The following is a 25,461-nucleotide window of genomic DNA, read 5'->3' on the forward strand; positions in this document are numbered from 1 at the left end:
AAGGAGAAAGTGACACTAAAGAGTCCCGAGAAAACCCACACACATAATATTGTCTTCTACAAGTTCATTACCTCAAATCGAACTTACGACCTTTCTTAACACTTGTAATCGTTCTACCACTAATTCACTGTGTGCTCTAAAAACAGAGAACAAAAAGCCGGCTTTGTTGAATCGATGGCTTTTTGCACATAAAAGCCGGCTTTTTTGGAGAAAAAACGAGAATTTTGGAAATTTTGGCTTTTTTTAATTTTCATAATTTTTCTATTTAAATAGCTTTCTTATAGTATACTCTAAAGTTAAATAAGATTTCATGACCTAAATACCATATTTCGCTCTGGAATTCACCATCATGATGGATGGAGCATATGTTTCATGAATTAAAGTAAACATACAGTACGTAGTATTTGAGGGCGATTGTAGAGGATATTTAACTTTATTTTAACTTCTGAGTTATCGACATTTTTTTCTTCTCTACGTCATTTCTTTTTAGTCATCCGTGTTTCATTTCTTAGAGACTATTGGGCCTACTCGAGCCTCTAGTACATAAGTTAAACTCATGTTTTTCAGTGTATCCGTCAGAGCGTACGTTTATCAGTACATCTGTCAGAGCGTACTTCCACATTTTTGTTATACTGTAGTCGTGGAATGATTTAGCAATAATCTTCCGGATACAACCTTGGACACAGTTTTATAGAAATAATCAGTAGTGGATTCAGAAAAGTATTTTGGGAGGTGTTGCTCTGCTTAATGTTTGTTTTTTTCTAAAATTTCCTAATTTTTATTTGGGAAGAGCTTGAAGTTTATGAGTATAGACATAACTAATATTTCGTTTTTTTTTTTTAAATTTATTTATTCAGCAATAATCTTCCGGATACAACCTTGAAGACCATTTCATACTGATAATCAGCGGCGGATTTAGAAAAGTATTTTGGGAGGGTTTTTCCATATTAATGTTTAGTTTTTCTAAAAATGCCTAATTTTTATTTGAGGAGAGCTTGAAGTTTATGAGTAAAGATATAACAAATATTTCGAATATTTTAGAAATTCTGTAATTTCAGGGTACAGGCTTCAATCTGTAAGACATCCCCACCCTAACCCCCTTCGCAAATCCGTCACTGCTGGTAATTAGTAATAACAACGATTTAAAAACGAATAAAGGAAGTCAGCCAGGATTCACAGTACACACACTATCTCTACGTTCACAAATGGAATTAGGAAAATTTTTTGTCAAAATGCTCGAATTTGGGGTTGAATCCCGGACGTCCCGATAAAAGTGCAAAAACTAACCACTCACTCATGGTTGTTGTGCAGTTGTGCTTAACTTAAATATATTCTCTCTCTCTATGGCTTATGGAATAAGAAGGTTCAATGCCGCGTTCACAAAAGCTCTCCACTGACTTCTATCCTTAGCCAACTGGATCCAGTTTTTACTTTGTATTCCTATTTTTAAAAAATTATTTCGAAATTCATGGTTTATTTTAGGTTTTATATTATTACCTAGATCAACCACTAATTAAATGAGTTTTTGCGCTGTAGAGAAGCGAAACAAAGTCTGCTTTATCAATTTAAAGCAACATTTTGAAAAAAGCTCAAAATTTCCCAAGCAAAAAAGCGAAGCAGAAAAAAACGAGTTTTTTTTCAAAAAAGCCGGTTTTTTTTTTCGAGCCCTTGCATCTCTATCTAAAAATAACTAAGAACATCCGTTTCAAATTATTTAAGGCATCCAATTAAAACATATTTTATTGAAAACGAAAAGGAACATTGAATAGGCCATCTAAGTTCCAAAGCTTTAATTTTAGACATTACTCAATCTCTTCCATGATATATGGATCTTTGATATAAATGCTAATTATTTGTTCAACTTTTCGCTAGTATTTTTAACAAGTAGAATAGTCATGTGTACACCACATGAAGGAATTTGGTTTGTACTCTGATATTTTCTCAATTATTATTTCAACCGGAAGTAATACTAGATATATACTACTTCCGATTTCAGTAGAGAGATTAAATATGTTCTTAGACGCTTAATTGATTACAGAAAACCGCTTCTCGCTATCTGTCACTGTCTTCACTTCATTAACAAACGGAAGTGGTTAACGTTTCAAATGGAAGTGGTTGATTTCTACCACTTCCGGTTTGAATAAAAGATTAAGAAAGAATGGTGCCTATCCTTTAAACGGTAACTCAATTCCATAAAACCGCTTCTAGCTATCTCTTAGCGTTTTACTCTTCGTAGATCAATACTGAAACCGGAAGTTGTAGTGGATTTCTACTGTTTCCGGTTTTAGTAGAGACTTATGGATGGAAATTAAATATATTGTTGAGACAATTAATCGACTGCAGGGAACTACTTCTCTCTACCTATAGTCTAACGTTTATACTCTATAGTGAGCAACATAAAAACAGGAACCGGTTGAAATTCTGCCACTTCAGGTTTAAATGTAGATTAGAGTAGAGATAGAATATAATTAATATTGAAATACTTAATCGATTGCAGAAAACCGTCTCTCGTTATCCGTGACCGTTTTCACTCTGTATACCCTAACGATCGAAGTTCAACCGGAAGTGTTTGATTTGTGCCACTTTCAGATTTAATACAGATATCGTAGAGGGGGGGGGTGTTTTCTTAGGACGCTTAATTGATCACAGAAAATAGCTTCTCTCTATCTGTGACCATTTTCAATGTATAACAATTAACTCTACAAGAGGAAGTGGTTGATTTATAAAACTTCCAGTTTGAATAGAAGGTTAAGAGAGAAGATAGTTCTTACTTTTAGACGCTACGTCGCTATATTTTAGCGTGTTTGCTCTATAAGGATAGGCTAAATTCTGAAAATGGAAGTCGTAGTGAATTTCTTCCATATTTAGTTTTAGCAGAGACTTAAGGATGGAGATGAAATATATTGTTAAGAAGATTACTCGAATACGGATAACCACTTTTCTCTATTCATTACCGTTTCTACACCAGAGAGATCAATGTTGATTTTCCGTCACTTCCGGTTTTAAAAGAAAGACTACACTGGAGATGGAATATATTCTACGGACTTTTAATCGACTGCAACAACAACAACAACAAAAAAGCTTCTCGCTATCTGTTACCGTTTTAACTCTATAACAATCAACATTAAATCGGAAGTGGTTGATTTCTACCACTTCCGGTTTTAGAAGCGAGATTAAATTAGAGATGAAATATACATTTTGGGACGTTTAATTTATTACAGAAAATCGCTTCTCGATATCTATTACGTTTCCTATTTTACAGCGATTAATGTTAAAATCGGAAGTGCAATTTGATTTCTTCCACTTTCGATTTGAACAGAAGGTTAAAAGAGAAGATGGCACAACTTCTTAGTAGTCTAAATCAATTCAAAAAAAAAAAAACTCTTCTCGCTGTTCTATGTAAATCAATATTGTAACCAGAAGCTGTAGTGGATTACTAACAACTTCGGTTTTAGTAGAGTTAAGGATGGAGATGTAATGGATTCTTGGGACACTTAATCGAATGCAGGAAATGATAGCTCTCAATATATTACTGTTTTTCTAATACAGCGATAAATGTTAAAGCCGGAAATGGTTAATTTCTACCACTTCCGGTTTGAGTGTAGGATCCCCCCCAAAAAATTTGGCTCCTCGCTTTTGGCCCTCTACATTTTCACCAAATTTGGTAATGTCTGTCAAGTAGTTCTTGAGATTTCTTGTCTCCTGGATGAACACACAGGGAAAATACCTGGAAATGTATTGGATTCAGCATCCTTAAAAAAGTAGAAAAACTAAAATGTGCGATTAGAAATTTATCCAAGCTGTTTTTACTCCTTCATGATCGTTAGTTCTTTCAAGCTTCTGGCTTAAGCAATTGGTCTAGGTTGGAGAGACCAGATAATAATAATAATAATAATAATAATAATAATAATAATAATAATAATAATAATAATAATAATAATAATAATAATAATAATAATAATATAAATCAAAAGAAACAACCTTGGCAAATTGGCATAATTTAGCAATCCATCTATGTATAGTAACTGTTATGTCGTTATTTATGCAAGTAAGGAAGAAGTCTAGCCTTTTTAAAATAATATTTTCTTTTTATTTAACCTTATTCCAATTTTATTTTATTTTTTACATTCCCTTTTAACATACAGATGGTGATCAGAAAAATGGAAACACCTGTAGTTGGCAACACGTTAGATGTATGGGTTGGCAGTGGTATCGTGGCGCCCGCAGCGCCGGACCGCTGGTGGTGGTGTGTTAGGTCGGTCTCCATACTACGTCAGGCGCAGTGGAACAGCAGTGTCCAGTGGCTGCAGCAGACGGAGGTAGTGTAAAATGGTAGACCTCTCAGAGTTTCAAAGAGGGCAAATTGTTGGTGCGCGGTTATGTGGAGTGAGTGTGACGGCAGTGGCTACTGTGTTAGGTGTGTCGCGTGGGACAGTGTCGAAGGTGATGACGGCCTACACAACACACGGGAAAACCACATCGGGGAAGCGGAACAGTGGGCGGAAGAAAATCATGAGTGACAGGTCACGCCGGGTATTAAAGCGCATTGTCACGCACAACCGTCGTGCCACTGTGGAGCAAGTGACGGAGGAACTCAATCAGCACATCCCCCACCCTGTTTCGACAATCACAGTCCGCCGCGAATTACATGACATGAACTTACGGGGTCGTGTTGCACGGGCCAAACCGCTCATCAGGGACCATAACGCTTTCGCACGCCGCAAATGGTGCCGCGACCATGCAACTTGGACCGTTGATAACTGGAAACGTGTGATATGGTCGGATGAGTCATCCTTCACCCTATTCGCAACCACGGGCCGTGTTTATGTGTGGAGAACGCCCAAAGAAGCTTATGATCTGCAGTGTCTCCGCCTAACTGTGAAACATGGCTGCGGCTCGGTGATGCTGTGGGCCGCCATATCATGGTTTTCATTGGGTCCTGTGGTCACACTTAGCGGACGAATCACTGCGAACGATTATGTCGCAATTTTAGGAGGCCACTTGCATCCTATGGTCCGGATGTTGTTCCCAGACAATGACGCCATCTTCCAGGATGATAATGCACCCATTCACACAGATGGCGTTGTTGCAGCGTGGTTTGAAGAACATCGGGATGAAGTTCAACACCTCCCCTGGCCCGCCCAATCCCCAGATCTCAACATAATTGAACATCTGTGGTCCGTCTTGGAAACACGACTCCGGCGACGATTTCCACCTCCATCCTCCCTCACAGAACTGGCCGATGCTCTGCACGAGGAATGGTGTAAAATTCCACTTGCTACCATTCACGACCTCTATGCCTCCATCCCACGTCGCATCAAGGCTGTTATGAAGGCGAAATGTGGCCCGACATCATATTAATCTGGTAAGTTGCAGTTACGTTCAGGTGTTTCCATTTTCCTGATCACCATCTCTATAAGAGGAACCATGATTAAGAGCATCGACTGTCTCTTCAACGCATTATTATTTTGATTCCATTTCTTGTAGATGGGTTTATTTTTACTTTAGAAAACTATAGAAGATCGTACACGAAATATTTTCAAAACAGCACTTTGTGATTAATATTGCATTTACAGTTTAAAAAGAGAAATTCTGTCATTAGATCAAACCGCATTTATTAAAGAGGATACCCTTTCTAACGAAACATTAGCCTCAGACAGTAACGAAGAATCGAATCTACGCGTCGTAACCTCCGATTATCGATCCACGGAAGGCTACCACGTTTATCAAGTCAAAATCATGTAGCGCATGAGGAATTTTCGTCTAACCAGATTATTAATTACCCATATATGAACACACAACCAATTAGTAACCTATGTTAATTTGTACAGTTTATATATTCACATTTCTAGTACCGCTATTTGCAATATTTAAATTAGGTTCCTCCACGTTATTTTTATTTCAGATTGTACTCCTACATAGACTTCTTTTTTGTTTCCTCTCTTGTACATTATTTTCATTTTTGTTTTGAAGTGTTAAATTATATTTTTTACTTAAGTAGTATATTATTTTTTATGTATTTCAATACTATTCTTTTGTAACTGTTAATATTTTCTATGTATTGGTGCTAAAAAAAAAAAAAAAAATAAGTATGCACGTGGTTAAGTGCTCGGAGAAGGCTGCGGAACCTTAACTTTGCCACGTAAAAGAAGTCATAAATAAATAAATAAATCGTCACTTCCGAAAATCATAAGAAAACTTATATCAATCGTTAGTGCTGGTTAGTGCTACATGCACAACGTTAGTGTACCTACATACAAGAAGATAACAAATCAAAGTATCGATTCTGGCTTGACGTCAAGCCAAAATTGTCATTTTTACAAATAAGGGCTTTCCAGAAAACGAAAAGTTTGTCAAACATTAGTGCTACAAGTACAACGTTAATGCTTCTACATACGGACAAATTAAAGTTAATAAAGTTATTAACTTTATTAAGAAATTAGTAGGTTATTAACAAATTAAACAAATTAAGTCCGACTTAATTTCAAGCCAATATCGAGACTTCTACAAAAAAAAAAAAAAAGGAACTGCAGAAAACGAAAAAGTGTTAATCGTTAGTGTTGCTTAGTGCTACAAGCATAACATATCTAACTCTAATTTAGTAATAACTAGAGACCGGATGTTAGGCAAAATGTATATTCTTTAATATGAAAGATATGATCAAAAATAAGTTTATATGGAGGGTTATACTTTCAATTTAAGCCAATTTTATTTTGCCTATTTTGCCTATTTCGCCCATTCCTGTCTAAATAATTGCTTTAGTGCCTAACGTTGCCTATTCTATGTATTTTCTTCAAAATAAGACTATATTGGGAAATATATATATATAATTTAGTATTTCAAGAGATTCTGCTTCTTCTGAGAACTTAAGATGTAAAATTTTTGGACTGCTATTTGTACTGATAAAGTGCTGTAAAACTTTGGACTGGTATATGTAATGATAAAGTGCATAAAATTTGGACTGTTGTGTTTAGTGATAAAGTGCTGTAGAGAATGTATTTACAAAATATACATGGAAACATGCCAAGGTTCATTTTTATATATACACTAAAAGAAGATATTAACAAACAGGCATGTTTCTATGTTTTTTGAACATTATCTATGACTTGAATTTATTTTTTAATTGCATTGAGTATTTATTTTCATTATTTCGAGTTACATTTTAGTGTTTTTACTGCCTATTTTTTTAAATTTTACGTGCCTATTTGCCTGCCTATTTTCCAGGTTTTTAGTGCCTAAATATCCGGTCTCTAGTAATAACGATTGAGACCCTTTTCATGTTCCGCGCAAGCTTATTTCTAAAAGTGACAATTTTGCCTTAACCAACACTTCAAATTTTTAATAACTTTTCATAGGTAGGATAACTAACATTGTGCTTAGAGCATTGGCGAAGACTAACATAACTCTATGAACTGAAAACATTTTCGTTTTCAGCAAACCGTATTTGTAAAACGTGGTGATTTTGGCTTTAATCAAGGCAGATATGCCACTTTAACGTGTTGATGACTTTTCTCACGCAGAGGACCATCGGTGTGTTGTAGCAGTAACCAGCATTAACATAGCACTAGCAACTGATTCCCGTATCGTTTCCTGCAAAGCTTATTTGTAAAAGCGAAGATTTTGGCTTGGCACCAAGCCAGAATCGCTACATTAATTTGTTAATAATTTTCTGTACGTAGGAGTACTAACGCTGTTCTTGTAGCATTAACCAGCACTGACGATTGGTTTAAGTTTTATGATGATTTTCATGTATGGTGATTTTGCCTTGATAAACATATAGCTATCAAATATCGACACATGGAGTCTCCTATGGAGCCATCTGTTCGAAAAAAAATATATGAAACTATTTTATAAAATTTCTATATTTGTCCAAACGGAGATACAACTATAGGGTTTAAGAACATATAGCCCAAATATTACACTATTTAAGTTCAAAGGATGCATTTAAAACTGACATTTTGCGTTCATTTGCTTTTTTCTCGACATACTGAACAATTCTCTAAAAAAGAACAATCCCGTTCAAAACTGGAAGTCTGTTCACCCTAGGATAGGCGCCGAATAGTCAGCCAACTTTTCTTTTACATATAATAGAGATTTAGTAATCTCTGACAACGATAAAAATGCTTATAATTTTATCTTACACTTAATTTATTTCACTCTTTTGTTACGCTTCATAATCGCTATGTGATCTGAAACGCTTCTTCACAGTTTCATGTAGAAGAGCGTGTGAAATGAAAAGAGGAAAACTTTTACATATTTATCCAACTCTCTATCATATAAACAACACTTTCCTTACTCTCATTACAAAGCATTTCTCACACTGTTTGTGAAAGGTAAAGCTTTCGTGTCAGCGTAAATTGTATACTTCACAACAGGAAAAGAAGCCAGTACATTAACCAATGTGCAATTAACCAACGTGAGCTAAAGAGCTTGTAGTGCCACCACTGGTCAATTATTTGGTGAAATAGCAAATGGCAATCAGTATGCAACGCGTTGACAATCAGACAAAGCATTGCTGCACGCAACTCCAATTGGCAAACTCAATTCAATTCAATAAGTGGGATTGAGGCTGAGCAACTTACGTACTAGTAGACTCTAGTAAGGAATACAGAGAGAGAGAGAGACGTTTTCCTTTCCTTAAACAATAGTGTGTTCTAGATAAGGCTTCAATATTTCACTATCTGCCAGAGCTGCCCATCCCCCATAACTTCTGAAGAACTCCAAATTCTTACATTCCTCCCATTAAAAAAAAAAAAAGTTTTCATGATTCTAACATCCAATAAACTTCCCTATATAGTGTGTTGTACACTCATGTCCAAAATTATTGTCGCATATCTATAATAGTCTTGTTGTAAGAATATAATTTGATAATGATTTTGCAAGGTACTTTAAATACTGATACTCTGTGTATAATCGGGAAATGTATATTTATGGTAAATTTCATAGGAAAAGAATTATAAATATGAAAATTAGAATGAGAAAAACAAAATGTTGCTAAATGGACAAGAAAATTTTATTTTCGTTTTATTGTTCTTATTTACTGCTCTTTTGACATGAAATTTGCCACATACATGTCTTTGTCGATTATGCACATACTAACATTATAAGAAATACCGGGCGAATTCGTTATAAAATTATATTCCTAGAACAACACATTTATAGACATGCGACAATAATTTTGGACATGAGTGTACGTATTTAAGTTACAGACTAAGTTTCACACATTAATAGTTTCAAATGCGTTGACTAAATTTGTCTCTCTTTCCCACAAATTTTATAATGCAGTTTGGGTCATGAAAGTTCCCTTTCTTCCAGCACCCCTAATATAGTCTATTACTACAATAGACGTGTACGCAAATGCAAACGAGATTAGTCACGTCACATCATCATCATAGGTATTCTGCCATTATTGGCAGGTCACTTACCGCAACTGAAAAGCTTCCACGCTCCATGGTCTTCCGTTAACCTCTTCGTCTTCATGTACGATTTTTCTGTTTTGATATCGTTCATTAATTGTAGTCTCCTTCATCCTCTCCCCCTCTTCCCTGCCACCATGCCCTCTAGTACGTCCCTCATGATATAGTCCCTTCTTATACAATGTCCCAACCAGTTTCTCTTCCTCTTCTTAATAATATCTAAAATTGTTCTTTTCTCCCACATCATTTCTAACACCCTCTCATTCGTTTTCCGCTCAACCTAGCGAATTCCCTCCATTCTTCCCCACATTCACATTTCGAAAGCTTTAAGCTGTATTTTATTATTTAGTTTACCATATGGAATATGGAAGCAAAATTTACATTTAATTCTGACCGCTTAATCCAAAATAAGAGTTCAAATAAATGGAATTTAACTTTACACATTGTCATTTATACGGTTCTATTTGTGACAGTGTTAGAACAAGTGCTTTCAAATGAAGTGCAAGAAGTGAAAGACAAATACAAATGTAATAACTATTTCTACTATTATCGCATTATTATATCGTTCATTTTTAAAGTCTGTTATGTAATCTCTAATGTAGCTCTTAGTGGCGACAATCTAATTTCTAATGGCGATAGCAACTACAAAATGCCATTTGCGATCATTTTCTGTTACTTGTGGTCAATTTTCGATCTTTCGACTTACAAAAAAACATGGGAAAAATTATAGTAGCGAGGTACACTGAGAAAAACTCTGCGCGTTAAGTTCAGCCACTATTAACACTCTGTTTAAATATTTACATTTATCAATCTCTTCTGCATTATTTTAAATTACAATGTTAGGCTTCAAGTTCCCACTGGAGCGTACCATATGGCCTCCCCAGAATGTTGTTCACCAAATAAGCAAATGGAAGGTGATATCGCTTAATCGTAACTTTTTGACGCTTGCTCAATGAAACTTTGGTTTATTTTCGTAGTACGTATTACAATTCACTGAGTACGATATGTGAAGATACGGGATGTGTGAGAGAGCGATATGACACCAGTTATATATAGTCACCATATCAGTCCAACTAAATGTCCCAGCACATCACCAATTTTAGTTGATTCTGAGTTTAACGTTCCTTTCAGCAGCAAGGCTATATGAAACGTAGACCTACTAACGTGGAATCCGAACCACATGAGCTCCGCCGGGAATCGAACCCGGGTGAGCGATGGAAATCGATGATTGTCTGCACGTCCTGGGAGCTATTTTCAATGGTGTCATTGTCCTCAATATAGTTAGTTAATGAACACCCTTCAGAACTGATTTCTCAGCTACATTGCAGCTCAAGTCGGCGCTGTACAGTGGAAGAACTGTGACATATCTTCTCTCATCTCATCTTTTACTAAAGTAAATGCACCATCTGAACACTGTACAGTGTGACGTACAGCGCGTATTGTTTATAGTCCTATATAAGTAATAGGATAAATTTTCTATTCTGTAATAGAAGTACCTCTCTCTTGATTACTACACGAACACTATAAGGATGGTATAGTGTGCTCCGAAGTTTCCTCAAGTTATATGATTTAGATCTTTCGAAAGAGATTTTGAAATCTGATTATTGACACTCAACAGTACAGAACAACAAACTTCTTACCACGTAAATGACCTTCACCTTTATACATCTATAAATCGCATAATTGATAGTAATAACTAGAAAAGAATTAATAATAAACGATCATTAAATTTACATAATATTTGCTAAACGCAGCTACAAAAGGTATCTCATAAGTATTCGTAACCGCAGAAGCATGATGCAATTCAATTTCAACATCAAAACCTATTGATATGCCTATCTGACCATGACAATGCCATAAAAATTTTATTTTACAGATAACTAATCGGGTTTTGCGAATCTGTTATAAAAATTCAGATTTGGCTCAGTATTTCATGTTTTGTGTTCGGTACAGTTAAAGATGGAAGAAACGTCTATTTTTGGATGGAGAGTTTTTCCCTAAAAGACAGGACTAAAAGAATCAAAAAAAAGAAAGAAAGAAAGAAAAAAAGAAAAGAAAAGAAAAAATATTTTTTATTCATTTGACTTTTTATCATCATCTTATTGAAATATCAACTCTGTTTTTTGTTGTGAATTCTACAATTGAAAAATTACTTTTACTACACTACTTGTGAGTCCTATGTTCTGTCCAGGGCTAAGTCTTATGATCTTACGTTCAGCCACCATCTTTATTGGTTTCCGAATTGGAATTTCATTCGTGGTCATCAACTATAAGTTATGTAACCTAATATATCAAAAGAGTCATGTTGGTAGCCTGATCTTTTAACTTATTGAAAGTTACGTTCATTCTGCGGTTTGCCTAAATTCAAACTGGAGATTCGGTAAAGTATTATAAACCAACGAACACAAACAGGGGCGCTGCCACGGGGGTCCACCGGCTCTGGACTCCCACAAAACTTTAACGTACATTTGTACACTTTCTCAATAAAACTATACTTGTTTAGCTGGGAAATGATTGATGTAGCATGAAAATTTGATCTTACACTTCATCTGTACTGTTTCTCTTACAAAAACAATTAGTTCTATAATTTGTTTTCTGAAAATATAGGTATAGGATACTTTACAATCACTTGTCATCTTTTCGGGTGCAGAATAATACCCATTCAATAACATACATAGACGTAGTAGTTTGAAGTATTGTTCCCCCCAACAAAAGTTCTGGGTGTGTGCCTGGATGCAAATCCATACTCCTTTTGGTATAGAATTTTGTTTACATTTCGTTCTCCGATAGGAAAACACTTTATTTTGAGATTCAGATATTCTATTAGAATCTTACAACATTAAGGTTTAACGAAAGTAAAATTTCAGTACTTACAGAATATATATATATATATATATATATATATATATATATATATATATATATATATATATATATATATATATATATCGTGTCGATATATTTGAAATAGGAAACTGAGACAATGTTTTCTATCAATCTTCTCTCACTCGAATTTTATTTTAACAGTCAAATAAATGCTATAGCTACACAAAAGATGTCTTTAGCTATTAAAAAAAAAAGAAAAAAAAGAGTTTTGGTTTATGTATAAATTTTAAATGATAATTTTGTTACATTAAGTCTAGTTCTATATTATTAATATTACAATATTACATTATTCAAACATATTTGTGGTAGAATATTACTCTAATAAGTAGCGTGATCATAAAAGTTTTAGCTAGAAACGGGACAGGTTCCGGCTTTCTAAAAATCATGAGAAATGAAAACAGGTCAGTGTGTAAATTAGTACCTATTCACCTTAGCAATACCTAATACATTTATACCGCAACATAACAAAATATATAAGCTATAAAATATAAACAGCATTTAACTTACAATACAGTAGACGCTGCCTGCATTTGCTCCTTTACCCTAGCTAAAATCTTTCATATTACATTGGGTGAAAAGCTGACTCTTGAACTGAAGAATGCCAGAAGTATTGCTCAGAAGAACCATCTTCTTGAGAATAGCTCTATTCTTCACTAGTCTTTCATAAAATTGCTGCAGTTCTCTGTGAAATTTACCGTACCAGTAACATAGATTTCATTGTTCAACAATCAAGTAACTGCTAAAATCTCTGCTGCCTTTCAAGCAGTAACTATAGATCATGTTTCATATAGGGAATTTCATTTCAATTCATGACTCTTAGTTATTATTAATACCTTTACAAAATAGTAAAGGTATTCTGTTTGTTATTTACTTCTTCCACTTGCATAAAACGGGACAATTACTATTTTTTTCTATCTACTTACGGGACAGCCGGGACACGTCTCAAAATGGGACTGTCCCGGTCAAAACGGGACATATGGTGGCCTTACTAATAGGTCTACAAACAATTCGTGCGAACTACAAAATTCATTGTGTCCACTGAGTTGCTTATTTTCCTCCCTATCGGGTGGTCGATTATCCTTGATTAATAAACTTCTCACTTTGTTTCGGCGAAACTGCCGCAGATGGCGGCCCCGGATAAAACTCTCATGAATCTGTTTTCAACGTTGTATTACAACTTACCTGTTCTTACTTTCATATATCTTACCTACAATTCCCCTGTTTCATTTCTGGACTTCACTATTCACTATAATCACTAATATTTCTTATTATTACTTTCATATATCTTACCTATAATTCCCTTGTTTCATTTCTGGACGTCACTATTTACCACTAATCACTAATATTTCTTATTATTACTTTCATATATCTTACCTATAATTCTCTTGTTCATTTCTGGACTTCACTATTCAATATTAATCACAAATATTTCTTATTCTTAAGAGTACTTTCATATATCTTACCTATAATTCCATTGTTTCATTTCTGGACTTTACTATTCACTATTAATCACAAAGATTTCTTATTTTTACTTTCATATATTTTACTTACAATTCCCTTGTTTCATTTCTGGACTTCACTATTCACTATTGATCACAAATACTTTTTATTCTTACTTCCATATATCTTATCTACCTAGATACAATTCCCCTGTTTTATTTCTGGACTTCACTATTCACTATTAATCACAAATAGTTCTCATTTTTACGCTTCTTTTGCTCTTTCCTACATCCGTATACATCATTATAGTATTACTGCGCAAAATTAGTACATTGGAACTGTTCAGTGTTGCAAACTACATACTATTCATTAATGACTAAAACAATGCGGCCGATTAAATATCAGGTTTTCCCAAAGTGTGATTTAAAACCTGCATTGAAGTTGCACCATCCGGGCATGATGTAATGTTACGTGATATTTAGTCCGTTTTGAACTTACAACTTTATTGATTAAAAGAGTGATTTATTTACGTTACGAAACATAGCTGAGAGAGCGTCAGCGAGCGAAGGGGGTTAGAAGCCCTGAGGGTTCGTTTTGTTCCACCTTGATCCTCATGATAATTCAACAGCATACACATCCTTGGGTTTGAAACACTCACATTATGCTCTACTGTCACCTCCTCATATTGCATCAATCCACAAACACACAGTCCACAATTTAACTTATGTTTTCTCCCTTATTAATCACCCTACAGTCCCTTATTAATGACCTTTCTAACGTTTGTTACTCTCATCACATTAGTCTGATTCTGTTCATTTCTCGGTAAATTTTGTATTTCGGAGCCGCCATCTGCGTCAGTAAACCCATTATTTCTTCATTAAAATTGACAAGTTCAAAAACGCCCAAAATACCCCAGGCAAAAAAAAACGCCGTGGGGAAAAATCTTTTTCTTTATATTTTTTTTCAAATGTTTACTTTTCGAACCCTTGCATCACTAGGTACTGTGTACCCGGGTTCGATTCATGGGTGCCAGATCCGTAACCACTACCAGGAATCGTACTCTGACAATACACACCACAACTACTGCGCGTTAACCAGTCAGCTACACGGAAAAATTAAGAACAATGAAAGCTTAAACTAAATTTTACTATAGTTAACAGAAACTCGTTTTGTTACCTTGTTAAACCACGTCGTAACATCTGGAATATCTAGATGTCTGTCGGTGTCGGTGAGATCACGAACAACATCGGGGAAAACTGCCATAAACTCTCTACTCTCGTCTTTACTCGAAGCTGTCATTGTAGCAGCTAAAGGTGCTGTGGTATTTAACGTTGATAATGCTCTATAACGAAGAAGAAAGAAACGCTATAAAACAAATGAATATACAAAATATTATCACAGGTAGATTAAATTTGAATCTATGCCTGACATAAATGTCGGTCACTGTTCCCTTTTTACTTTCTTTAAACTTGAAAAAAAAATGAAATGAAATCTTTCAGTTTTACGTCCCACGCATATAACGGTTAGGATAAAGGAGACGGTGATTATGAGAAATGAATGAAATGGTGGAATGAAGAGGGGGAGGAAACGGGAGAAACCCGAGAAAACCCACAAGCACGGTTTGTCCACCGCAAATTCCACACGGTGCGAGCTGGGATCGAACCAGGGACCCCAAGCACCGGAGGTGAACGCTCTACCATTGAGCCAAAGCGCCCCCTTCTTCAAACTTGAGTTCCATTTCATATTGTTAAACTACGGTAACTTCCATTTCATGCGAATGTAGTACTGACACAGGAAATAGAACATGTGTAACTTCAGGTTGCAATTAAGGAATAAAATCGTATGTAAAACCTTTTATCCTGAATTCAGGTTGAAATTAAAGAATAAAGCCAAATGTAGAACCTTTTCTCCTGAATCCAGGTTGCAATTAAGAAATAACGCCAAATGTAAACCTTTTCTGCTGAACCAGGTTGCAATTACGGAATAAAGCCAAATCTAGAACTTTTTCTTCTGAATCCAGGTTGCAATTATGGAATGAAGTCAAATGTAAAGCCTTTTTATCCTGAATTTAGGTTGTAACTAAAGAATAAAGCCAAAAGTAGAACCTTTTCTTTCGAATTCATATAAAAAGAAACATTTGTTGCCTCGTACTACTGTTTTCGCTCCGTGAAAATAAATATTGGTACCGGAAGTGGTAGTAGATTTTTTATCACTTCCGATTACGATAAAGGAATAAAGTCGGTGATGGAATGTATTCATGAGGTACTGAATCCGAATCAGAAAACTTTTCCGTTAATTATTACCACTTTTTTATTTTTTTAAAATTTTTTACTGAACCGATCAGTGTGAAAGCTAAAAATAGTAACTTCTACCACTTACGATTTGAATAGAGATATAAAGGTCCAAATGAAACCTATTCCCACGACACTGAACCCATATAAAAAAGCTATTACTTAACATTTTCCCCTCTATGAAGATCAATATTGGAACCGAAAGTGGAAGTAGATTTACAATATTTCCGTTTGCAATAGAGAATTAATTTACAAAATCTAAGTTTCTTTTTCATAAAACATTAAACTATGACCAGATGCAAAATTTATGAGAACAATTTTAACAAAAAAGATCCCGTTAAATATATAGTATGATTATAGAAATACATCTTAGTGGTTTCGTGTAGTGTAGTCACCTTTGGTGCGAGCGGTCCCGGATTCGATTCCCTGTGGGAACACTCGGTTAAAAAGGTGTAACAGCTTTTCCAGGTCAGCTACTCTGAAAGAGGTTTCTCTTGAGTTTTCCTCATTCACACCAGGCAAATGCCGGGATGGTACCTAACATACAGGTCCTAGGCCACTTACTCTCTTCCTCCCCGCCCCGGACAGTGTGCCCAACTTTATTCCTCATATGTAACAAGCTTAAGGTCATAGATGCCACTAATGCCTAGAAGTATGTATAGATAAATACATTTAATTACTTCTTTCTGAGTACCCAGTTCAGGGACAAGTTGATCCTGGTAGAAAATCAAAATAAAATATTACAATCCCTTAAATCGTCAGATGCAGAAGCCATTAGCTACAGACGATCTATTCAAATGAACTACAATAAACACATGCTAATAGAATGCTGTCTTAGCTTATAATTACAGTAATAAGTGTTTCAGGTGTCTCAGATTTAGAGTGACTGTCTGTCCAAACATGAAATTTAACTTTTTTAAAAAATTTAAATCTCATGCTATTCTCAAATGGAACTTATTAAAACCTTCTTGCCACTTTCACGAAGGCCAGATGATTTTCAACGTACTTAAAAAGTTAGTTACTGAATGCTCTATGTCTTAGTGTGGGTGGGTGTTTGTTATTTGCGAATTATTCCATTTTGAGCCCTCCATTCGATAGAGCATCGAAAACTGTATGACAAAGCGATGGAACTTTTCGCGTCACTCTTACCGTTCCCGAGATATTGGCCAAAAAAGTTCCGATTTCGGGATATTTAGGAAGTCATATCTCGGGAACCGTAAGTTACAGAGAGATCATATTAGTGTTGATCAATTCCTAAGAGGATAGTGAACATTTTGGTATCAAATTGTAATCTGTGGCCACTGACCAACTGGCCACCGTACTCCAGATATTGGCCAAAGAAGTTCGGATTTCGGGATATTTAAGGAGCCATATCTCGGGAACCTATGAGATTAATGATATTTTATGAATATAGAGATATTATATTTTGTGAATTTTTCAATTTTGAGCCCTCCATTTTGAGCTTGTGTCTTCGTAAGACATATCATAGAATGTTTTGACAGAAGTCTTAAACAAAACATGTGGAACAAATCTAGTACTCAAGAAAATTACACATGGATAGATATATTAAAAGAATTGTTTAATGAGTATAATAATAAAGTACGTAGAACAATTGGTATAAAGCCTCTAGAAGTTAATAAGAAAAATTAATACTTTTTAAGTTCGCTCTGGCAATGCTCTAGGAGCATTCTCAACTGGCTTGTTTTGAGATATTTTAACGGCATATCAGTTCCCTCCGCCGTTGTTTCTGACTTTGTAGACCACAACCCAATAGCTTTTACTCCACATAGCCCTCCAATTGTACCACAATGCTTGAACACCGGAAGCTGCGTACCCATCAGTGGCGGCTCTTCAGGAAGCCACATCAGTAATGAAAAAAATATATATATGAAATTTTGTCGTTACAAGCTAAGGGAAGAAAGCTGTACACAAAAATTAATGCAGTAGGCTAGCTATCTTCCCATAGCTCGCAGCGATAGTTTTTTTTTTTACCGACAAGACTTCCTTCAAGAGCCGCCGTTGGTGCACATACCAGGAATCGAAGTACGAATACGCATATTCACCACTCAGCTAAACGGAAGCACCTCAAATTATCCTTATTCTTTATTTCCATGTACTCCCATAAAGCATAACATAAAAAGAGATCAGGAACGTATAATTATTGCATCTCCAAATCCTAAAACCTAACTGAAAGTGACTTGTTCCACCCTAATAATTGAGTGTGCTATGCAATGCTTACCATCAGAACTTCTATCAAAATATAATCTCAATGGATATCAAAGTACAAAAAGAGGAAAAGAAACCACAACAACAACAACAAAAAATAACTTTTCATGCACCACAACCAAACTACTGGAACTAAATATACCAGAATTTCTCCCTCGCCATCCAGTGGTCATGGATGTGCGCTCAGAAGACAAAGTACCAATAGACAACGTCTTCTTTTCAAACCTCAGAGACTGCATAACGTAGGCGAGAGACAACAAAGCACCAGAGATTCTTTTATTATTTGACAAAGGAATACAATTTTAAAGGAAAGATCACGAGATGACATTCTCCTGAACAACAAGAGAAAAGTCGCGGTGATTTCAATCAGTGTATTGTTCTTCGTCACAACGTTCAAATGTCACCATCCAATCATGAATTCGAAAACTGCAGAAAAATATTTTCAGATGAAGATAGTCATTGCTGGAAAGATGTTTTACAACTCAGTTATCTCCTCAGCACATGCTGAACATGTGGAATTCAAAGCATACACGTCCTTGATCTAAAATGTTTACATTTCTTTTGAAGAAAATTAAACAAATATGCAATGCTGACGTCAGAACGAGATCTGCAAACTATCACAAAATAATTTTAAAAATTTTTATCTCATGTAACAAGGAAGTTATAATACAGGGTGTCCCACATAAAACCGATACAACTCACTGTCTACCTACCTTTCACGAAAAAGATATTTTACATTACTTCATATGTAAATATCGCAAATTTAGAGACTTAGAAAGCATGTGTCACTATATTATTCCATCTTATGTAAACTGCCTATTTGAAACTTTTCGGTTTACAACAAATGCATCCAATTTATGCCGGACTCTTATTCTTCATTACATTCCCAATGGATCCTGTATCCCTCCCCTTCTTGTACAGATCTTCAATTCTACTGGCTGTGGGAGGCTTGGTACCAAAGTATTTCGCTACAAACATTTCTAAAGTGTCTTCAATGGAGTCTATATTTCCACAATGTCAGTTCAACGTTCAATTCCTAATTGCACAATTTCTCCACGATACTTCGACGAAGATTACTTTTAAACTGTAGAACTGAACTCAACAATTACGTCTCCCTAGAAGTAATGCAATTTTTCAGTGTAGTCAACTATATTAGCCTGACAAGCAGTGAGGTCAATACTCAATTATTTATAAACGCCAGAATGTGAGGCGTACCGGTTTTAAGTGGAACACCCGATAGAATATCAACTTCAAATCTCACATTCTGGTACGAGAAATATTCCTGTGATACAAATTTGAAATTTGGCCGTGTCATTTTAACGAGAACTTAGAAGCAACGGCTTTTGTAAACCTCAATTCATAACGTCTGCTAAAAATGGAAATTCCATTAACAAATGCTAACCAAAATTCTGACTTTGCGAATGAAGTATTTAATGCCTCAGAAATGCATTAAATTAAATTTGGTGCACAGATACGAGGAGATGCTGATGTGTTAGGGTTTACACAATAATTTCATAATAATTGTGACAATAATTTCATTAGTGTTGTTATCAGTTAATATCTAGCATATTTTTACTAGATATGTGCCAAATGTAAAGCTCTAATGCTTTTGGTCACCTTTTCTCTCGGGTCTGAACTAAAGATGTCACGTCAGTCAGTATGAATTTCACGCGAAAAGTGTCATGCTGTGATGAAGTTTCTCTCTGTACAAATGAAGCCTGCAAAAGAAATTTCATACAGTGTAGCAATACTAGAGGACAATGGTCCGTGCCTCGATTTTGGATAGGACATTTCAGTACCGAGGATGAGGAACCTCCAGGCAAGCCTATGGAAGTGACTTCTCTTGAGAATGTAGACACCGTGCATATCACAGTACTCACCAAAGGGAGGTATCAGCTACAACATAAAACTGAAAATGTCATAAGAGTGGGTACGCCACATACTTACCAACAGGGAGCGGAAGTTGATGAAATGTAACTTTTTTTTTTTTTTTTTTTTTTTTTTGGTATTGCGAACACAATAACCATGAAATACACATAATAAGGTACTTGCGGCAAATAAGGCCTACTTAAGAAAAATGCTTCATTACGTAAATACTTACAATGTAATAGACATAAATTGATATGCATTTTATTTGTCAATGTTTTACCTATCTTATGAGCATTGGTATTGAGCTAACTGTATGAAAACGTATTGAAAGAGAAAAATACAAAATGGCCTTATTACTCGCACGGTAGGTAAGTAAGGCCCATTATTTGAAAAGTAAAATTTTATGACCTGAGAGACCACTGGAACTCAATTAACACCTAATATTTTATAACACTTTAAATACTAATAATAAAAGCACATTTAGTAACAATATGGATATGAAATAATAAGGATATAGGTAATCTTTCATGTATTATGAAGTCGTTAGTTACGTCGTGGCAGTTAACTGAATTTTAAAGAATAAGCTTGGACATATAACAAACAAGACTCCACAATGAGAAAAAAAAAATGTAGGTGGCGTACTTAAAAAGATAGGTTACATGTGTAATTCCTCTAGTTTTTGGATTTAGCGTACAGCAGACGCATAACTGAAAACGCATGTTTTATAATATTTTCTGTATAAGTATTCCATCTATACGTACTTTCCGTATGAAACAATGTAGGTGGTCAGGATCTCACATACAAATGGACGTATATAACATATAGATGACGAAGGTAACATAAGTATATGCATGTGATATACGGAAAACTGTTAGATGTTAGACATCCTGCAACGCCATGATGTATGCTCCGTACTGATTTCTATAGTAAGCAAGAAGATACCGTATATTTGTACAATATACCCCTGTCCGGAGAACGGATTTTTCTCTGTGCATTGAAAACAGATTTCACACTAACTTTCAACAATGTTTACACTTTATAACACTTGCAACAAATGAATTTCTCATCATCGGCGTCCACCAAGACAATGCATTCGTCATGCATTCATACACCACACCGTTTACAGCTTCGCATGTCACCGATCCATTCTTTGGCGCATAATAAACGATATCACGATACCTCGAACGTTCAGAACCGCACGAAAATGTGCTTAGAATATACCCAAAAAGTGGTATGAGTCATTAGCATACATTATAATTAGAGATTTACATTATGAAATACATCAATGTAGAACTCGAACCTGCGAACCCCCATATTCAACAACTAGGCGAGAACATGACAGACCGCCCTACTATAGAGGCTGGTATTGGCCAAGAAAGAATAACAAACTAACACACATTCAAGTTGCCAGTTTCTAAGTATTTAACAACGTATGTTTTGTAGGGCAGGCCCGCAACCAGAGGGCGCTAGGGGGCCTGACCCCCCTAAACTTTTCGTGGCCCCTCCAGACCTCAATACAAAAAACACAATTTAGATATTTATTAGAGAATTTTTAATGACTTGGGCCCCCTAACATATACATGGCCCCCTCCCAAACCTCTGTGGCTGGTTTCGGGCCTGTTGTAGGGTAATGAGGGCCAGTAGATCTTTGGTGAGCCTTATTTGCCGACCATGTACTCGTCATTTTATAAATCATTATTTACAAACTTGTTTCGGACTAAAAGGAAGTAACTACTATCCCAAAAACTAAACACTTTGATTATCACAAATATACACGATATGTCGCGTTAGCTTTATTCTACACACAAAAGATGAATTTATCTTGCCTCCGCAAATTATATCAACACATGCAGACTGACTTCTCGATGATTTAATACTGCCAGCGTTCCGTCTAACAAGGGACAGGAAGACGAGCTCTCGCAAGCAGGCATTGTGTGAGTAATCGCCACTTGCGACATTGCCAGATTTCTCCTACAGTGCTTCTAACATAGGAAATTTTGCACTGGGCCTTATTTCCATCCGGGCCTTATTTGCCGCAAATACCTTATTACACTTCATTCTGAAACAAAAAAATCTTCGCGACACACCGATTGAAAATCACTGCTTTAGCACAATATGCAAATGAAATCAACAAAATTAATTGTAGTAGCTGTGTATTAAAAACGTCTTATATCGTAAATTTTATTGTAAAAATTCGGTAATAACTTAATATTCCGGTATTACTTTGGATAAAATAGTTTATCAAAGTATAACAAGTAACTAGTGTTGTTAAAAGAAATTCGAATAACCCAATATTTGAATAGTATGTTATTTCAACATTAGTTATTCTAATAAACAAATAATTTAGTTTTCTTAAGTCTTTTGTTCCTTTTCGCCACTGAGGCTACATAAAACACACCCATATAACCGATTGATTGATTGATTGATTTTGAGTTTTACGTCCCGTTCAGCAGCGAGGCTATATGAGACGTGGACCTACTGATTAACGTGGAATCCGAACCACATGAGCTCCCGCCGGGACCCATATAACCGAATATGGGATTCAAACTACAGATACAATGATCAGTAAACAAGTTACGTTATAATAATTAAAAGAATACAGAAAGAAACCCACAATCCACTGAGAACACTATCCTCTCTTCAACCCAAGTGTACCTAAAGACCTATCGCAAATCCATGTTCAACAGTTCAATGCTCAAACATTGCACATGCCCAGTGGCGGCGTTTGGACGTTGAAAGTGGGGGGGCAAGACATGATCTGAATATTTGTATATCAGTGTTAGTTTACCTGGTTGATACTAACACTTTGACGAAAGGTTGTATAACTAATAGGATACTATCTTTTTCAGTTAAAATACCGTATATCGTATTTCATATTTTATTAAGTAAATTGACAAGAGCAACGGAAGTAGGTACTAGCCCTTTGTATTGTTAAACAACGAAAGTGTAAGAGGTTTGATTTCTTGCTCATGAACATCTTAAAATTCTGTCTGGAAAATTGTGTGATCTTATTATTTAATAACAAATTTGCAAAACAAATAAATAGAAAGGATAATATTAATCACAGTAATGAATAAGGAGGCTTGTTTTGCAAAAGTTACATTGAAACCGGGAAATAATGAACAACTTATTTTTAATTCCACACATGCTATGAAATGTATGTTATTACTCTTAAAAAGACAGTAAATACTACAAGCGTATGCTACGACATTTAAAGAAACACTTTTGTAGCTTTCCGAAACATGTTCGTTGCCATTAGGTGCAGTTTTCACTTTCTTGGAATACATCTAAACTCAACAATACTCAGAATCACTCCAGTTATATGAAATAATTCTGAAACCTAGAATTATGTTGAATTCATTAAATTTAATTATATATACACTCGTACACCCCTAAACACCCTACTTCACTCGTATATCACACTGCAAAACAATGGAAAAGGTAGAAGTTGTTTCTTATTGTTCTGTTTTTATTCAATATTCCTTACTACGTATTAGAAAACAGAAAATACATTTTAGGAACTGTCAATTTTTATGCAATTAAAGAATAACTTGTGAAAGACTTTTTTTTGACGAAATGTTATCTCAATTAGTTTCAAAGCGGCTGAATAACGTTGTAAGTAAGAAATGAAAGTACGCTGCAATTATTGCCCTCCAATAGGTTAAATTTTGGACCATTTTCCGTGGCCATTAAAACTCAATTCCTGTAGCTTTCTTAACACCACGAGAAGAGAAATAACCAATACGTACTCTTGCAACGCCAAATATATGGCATCTTTCTTTTCTATGAACCAGTAATATATACAATAACTTCACATTTCCAAATGAAACTATATACATCAATGAGTCACTTCAGAAAAGTGGGGGGGCAACTGCCTCCTTTGCCCCCCTAATCGCCGCCCATGCACATCAATTGTCTACTAATATACAAGTACAAAACATGAAAATCGTATATCGGTGGTGCTCTTGCTCCCAAGCGAAGTCTGAAATGACGCCCCTGCTTCATGCTACTAAAAAGCAACTTTTAATATAAGAAACGGATATGGATATTATCTCCATCTTAGATATACTACGTAAAATATTAACAATACAAATTTTTATATTACTTTCACTTCATGAATTGTATAACCCAGCCCAAGGCAAACCTTTCGAATGAGATGTTTCAACTTTTTTTTTTCAGCACTACATATTCATCGAAGAATATCATTCCACTTTGACAAGTAATGAAAACCTTAAACTCAACAACAGTTAGTGCAATCAGAAATAAATAAATAAATAAACAATTTTGCGACATACATCTTGTTTTTATATCATAACATTTATAGCACTCTTACTAGCTTGGTGCCAGTAAAATGCTAAGTTGTTTTTAATAAACTTTTTTCCTTTTTCTTTTTTATTTCTGAACAAGAAAATTATAACATCTTGCGGTTATGTATTGGCGTAGTCATGTTTATCCACTTCCTTCAGTATGAGTTCTATGTCTTTATTCATAGATGGGGTTGCAATTAGCAAATAGATTAAAATCTCTTTTAAGCTGATCATCAAAAAATTTAAAGCCAGCCATCTAGAGGTAGACTTCTTAAAGAAAGTACAGTAATTAACCATGGATTATTCATTTAGGAATTAAAACTCAAATATCAGGTTTGCAATGGGATTATAAAGTATGTCTACGGGCACGAGTTTTTCGCATTAAGAATTTGAAAATTTCGCGTTTCGTTTTTCATATTTCGGTTTTGTCGCATTTTTCAAATAAAGTTTGGTATTTTGTAGCTCTTGTGGACAGGGGCGTCATTTCAAACTTCGCTTGAGGGGAGCAAGAGCACCACCTACATAAGACTTTTATGTTTTGTACTAGTATATTAACAGACAATCGATTAAAGTATATGTGTTCCTCAAACTCTTGGGGGGCAATTGCCCTCTCCTGCCCCTCCTAAATGACGCGCCTGCTTCTGGAAAAGATATTTCCTGACATTTTTACAACTGTTTCTTTTATTCAAAGACCACTACACAAATTAACTATTAACTACCTAAAAACAAAATACACTCAACATTTCATTTGACATTGTAAATTTCATTTATAGAAAATTACATTTTTTAAATCAAACTGAAGGAAAATCAGTAACTAAACTTATTATGAGAGATACGTTTTGTTGTCTTCTGAAAACACACAGGCACAAGTTATATTTAAACATTAAACAAGCATGTTATGTGTTTCCACATTTTCTTCCTTCATTCTTGTACGTTTGTCGCTTACCACCAGTCCATACTTGGAAAATAACCTCTCACAATTGGCATTGCTTGTTGAAAGCCACACATATGTAAATACATTTACAA

General features: G+C 35.2%; 1 protein-coding gene across 2 annotated transcripts in view; it reads right to left on the reverse strand.

Moving 5' to 3' along the window:
• The window catches only part of LOC145673446 (farnesyl pyrophosphate synthase-like), a 123,877-nt gene that overhangs the window by 36,799 nt on the left and 61,617 nt on the right, over positions 1 to 25,461 (reverse strand). Inside the window, exons 1-2 of one of the 2 annotated variants that reach the window (XM_081743156.1) lie at positions 18,402 to 18,423; positions 14,919 to 15,084 (exon numbers count right to left, since the gene is read on the reverse strand). In XM_081743156.1, the coding sequence (XP_081599282.1) occupies positions 14,919 to 15,041 (123 nt within the window). In that variant the 5' untranslated portion in view covers positions 15,042 to 15,084; positions 18,402 to 18,423. Of the gene's footprint in view, positions 1 to 14,918; positions 15,085 to 18,401; positions 18,424 to 25,461 lie in introns of those variants that run through there. The other variant, XM_081743155.1, reaches the window with a different exon arrangement.

Source organism: Thermobia domestica, chromosome 16 (assembly GCF_964235325.1).
Source record: "Thermobia domestica chromosome 16, izTheDome1.hap1.1, whole genome shotgun sequence".
NCBI lineage: Eukaryota > Metazoa > Arthropoda > Insecta > Zygentoma > Lepismatidae > Thermobia > Thermobia domestica.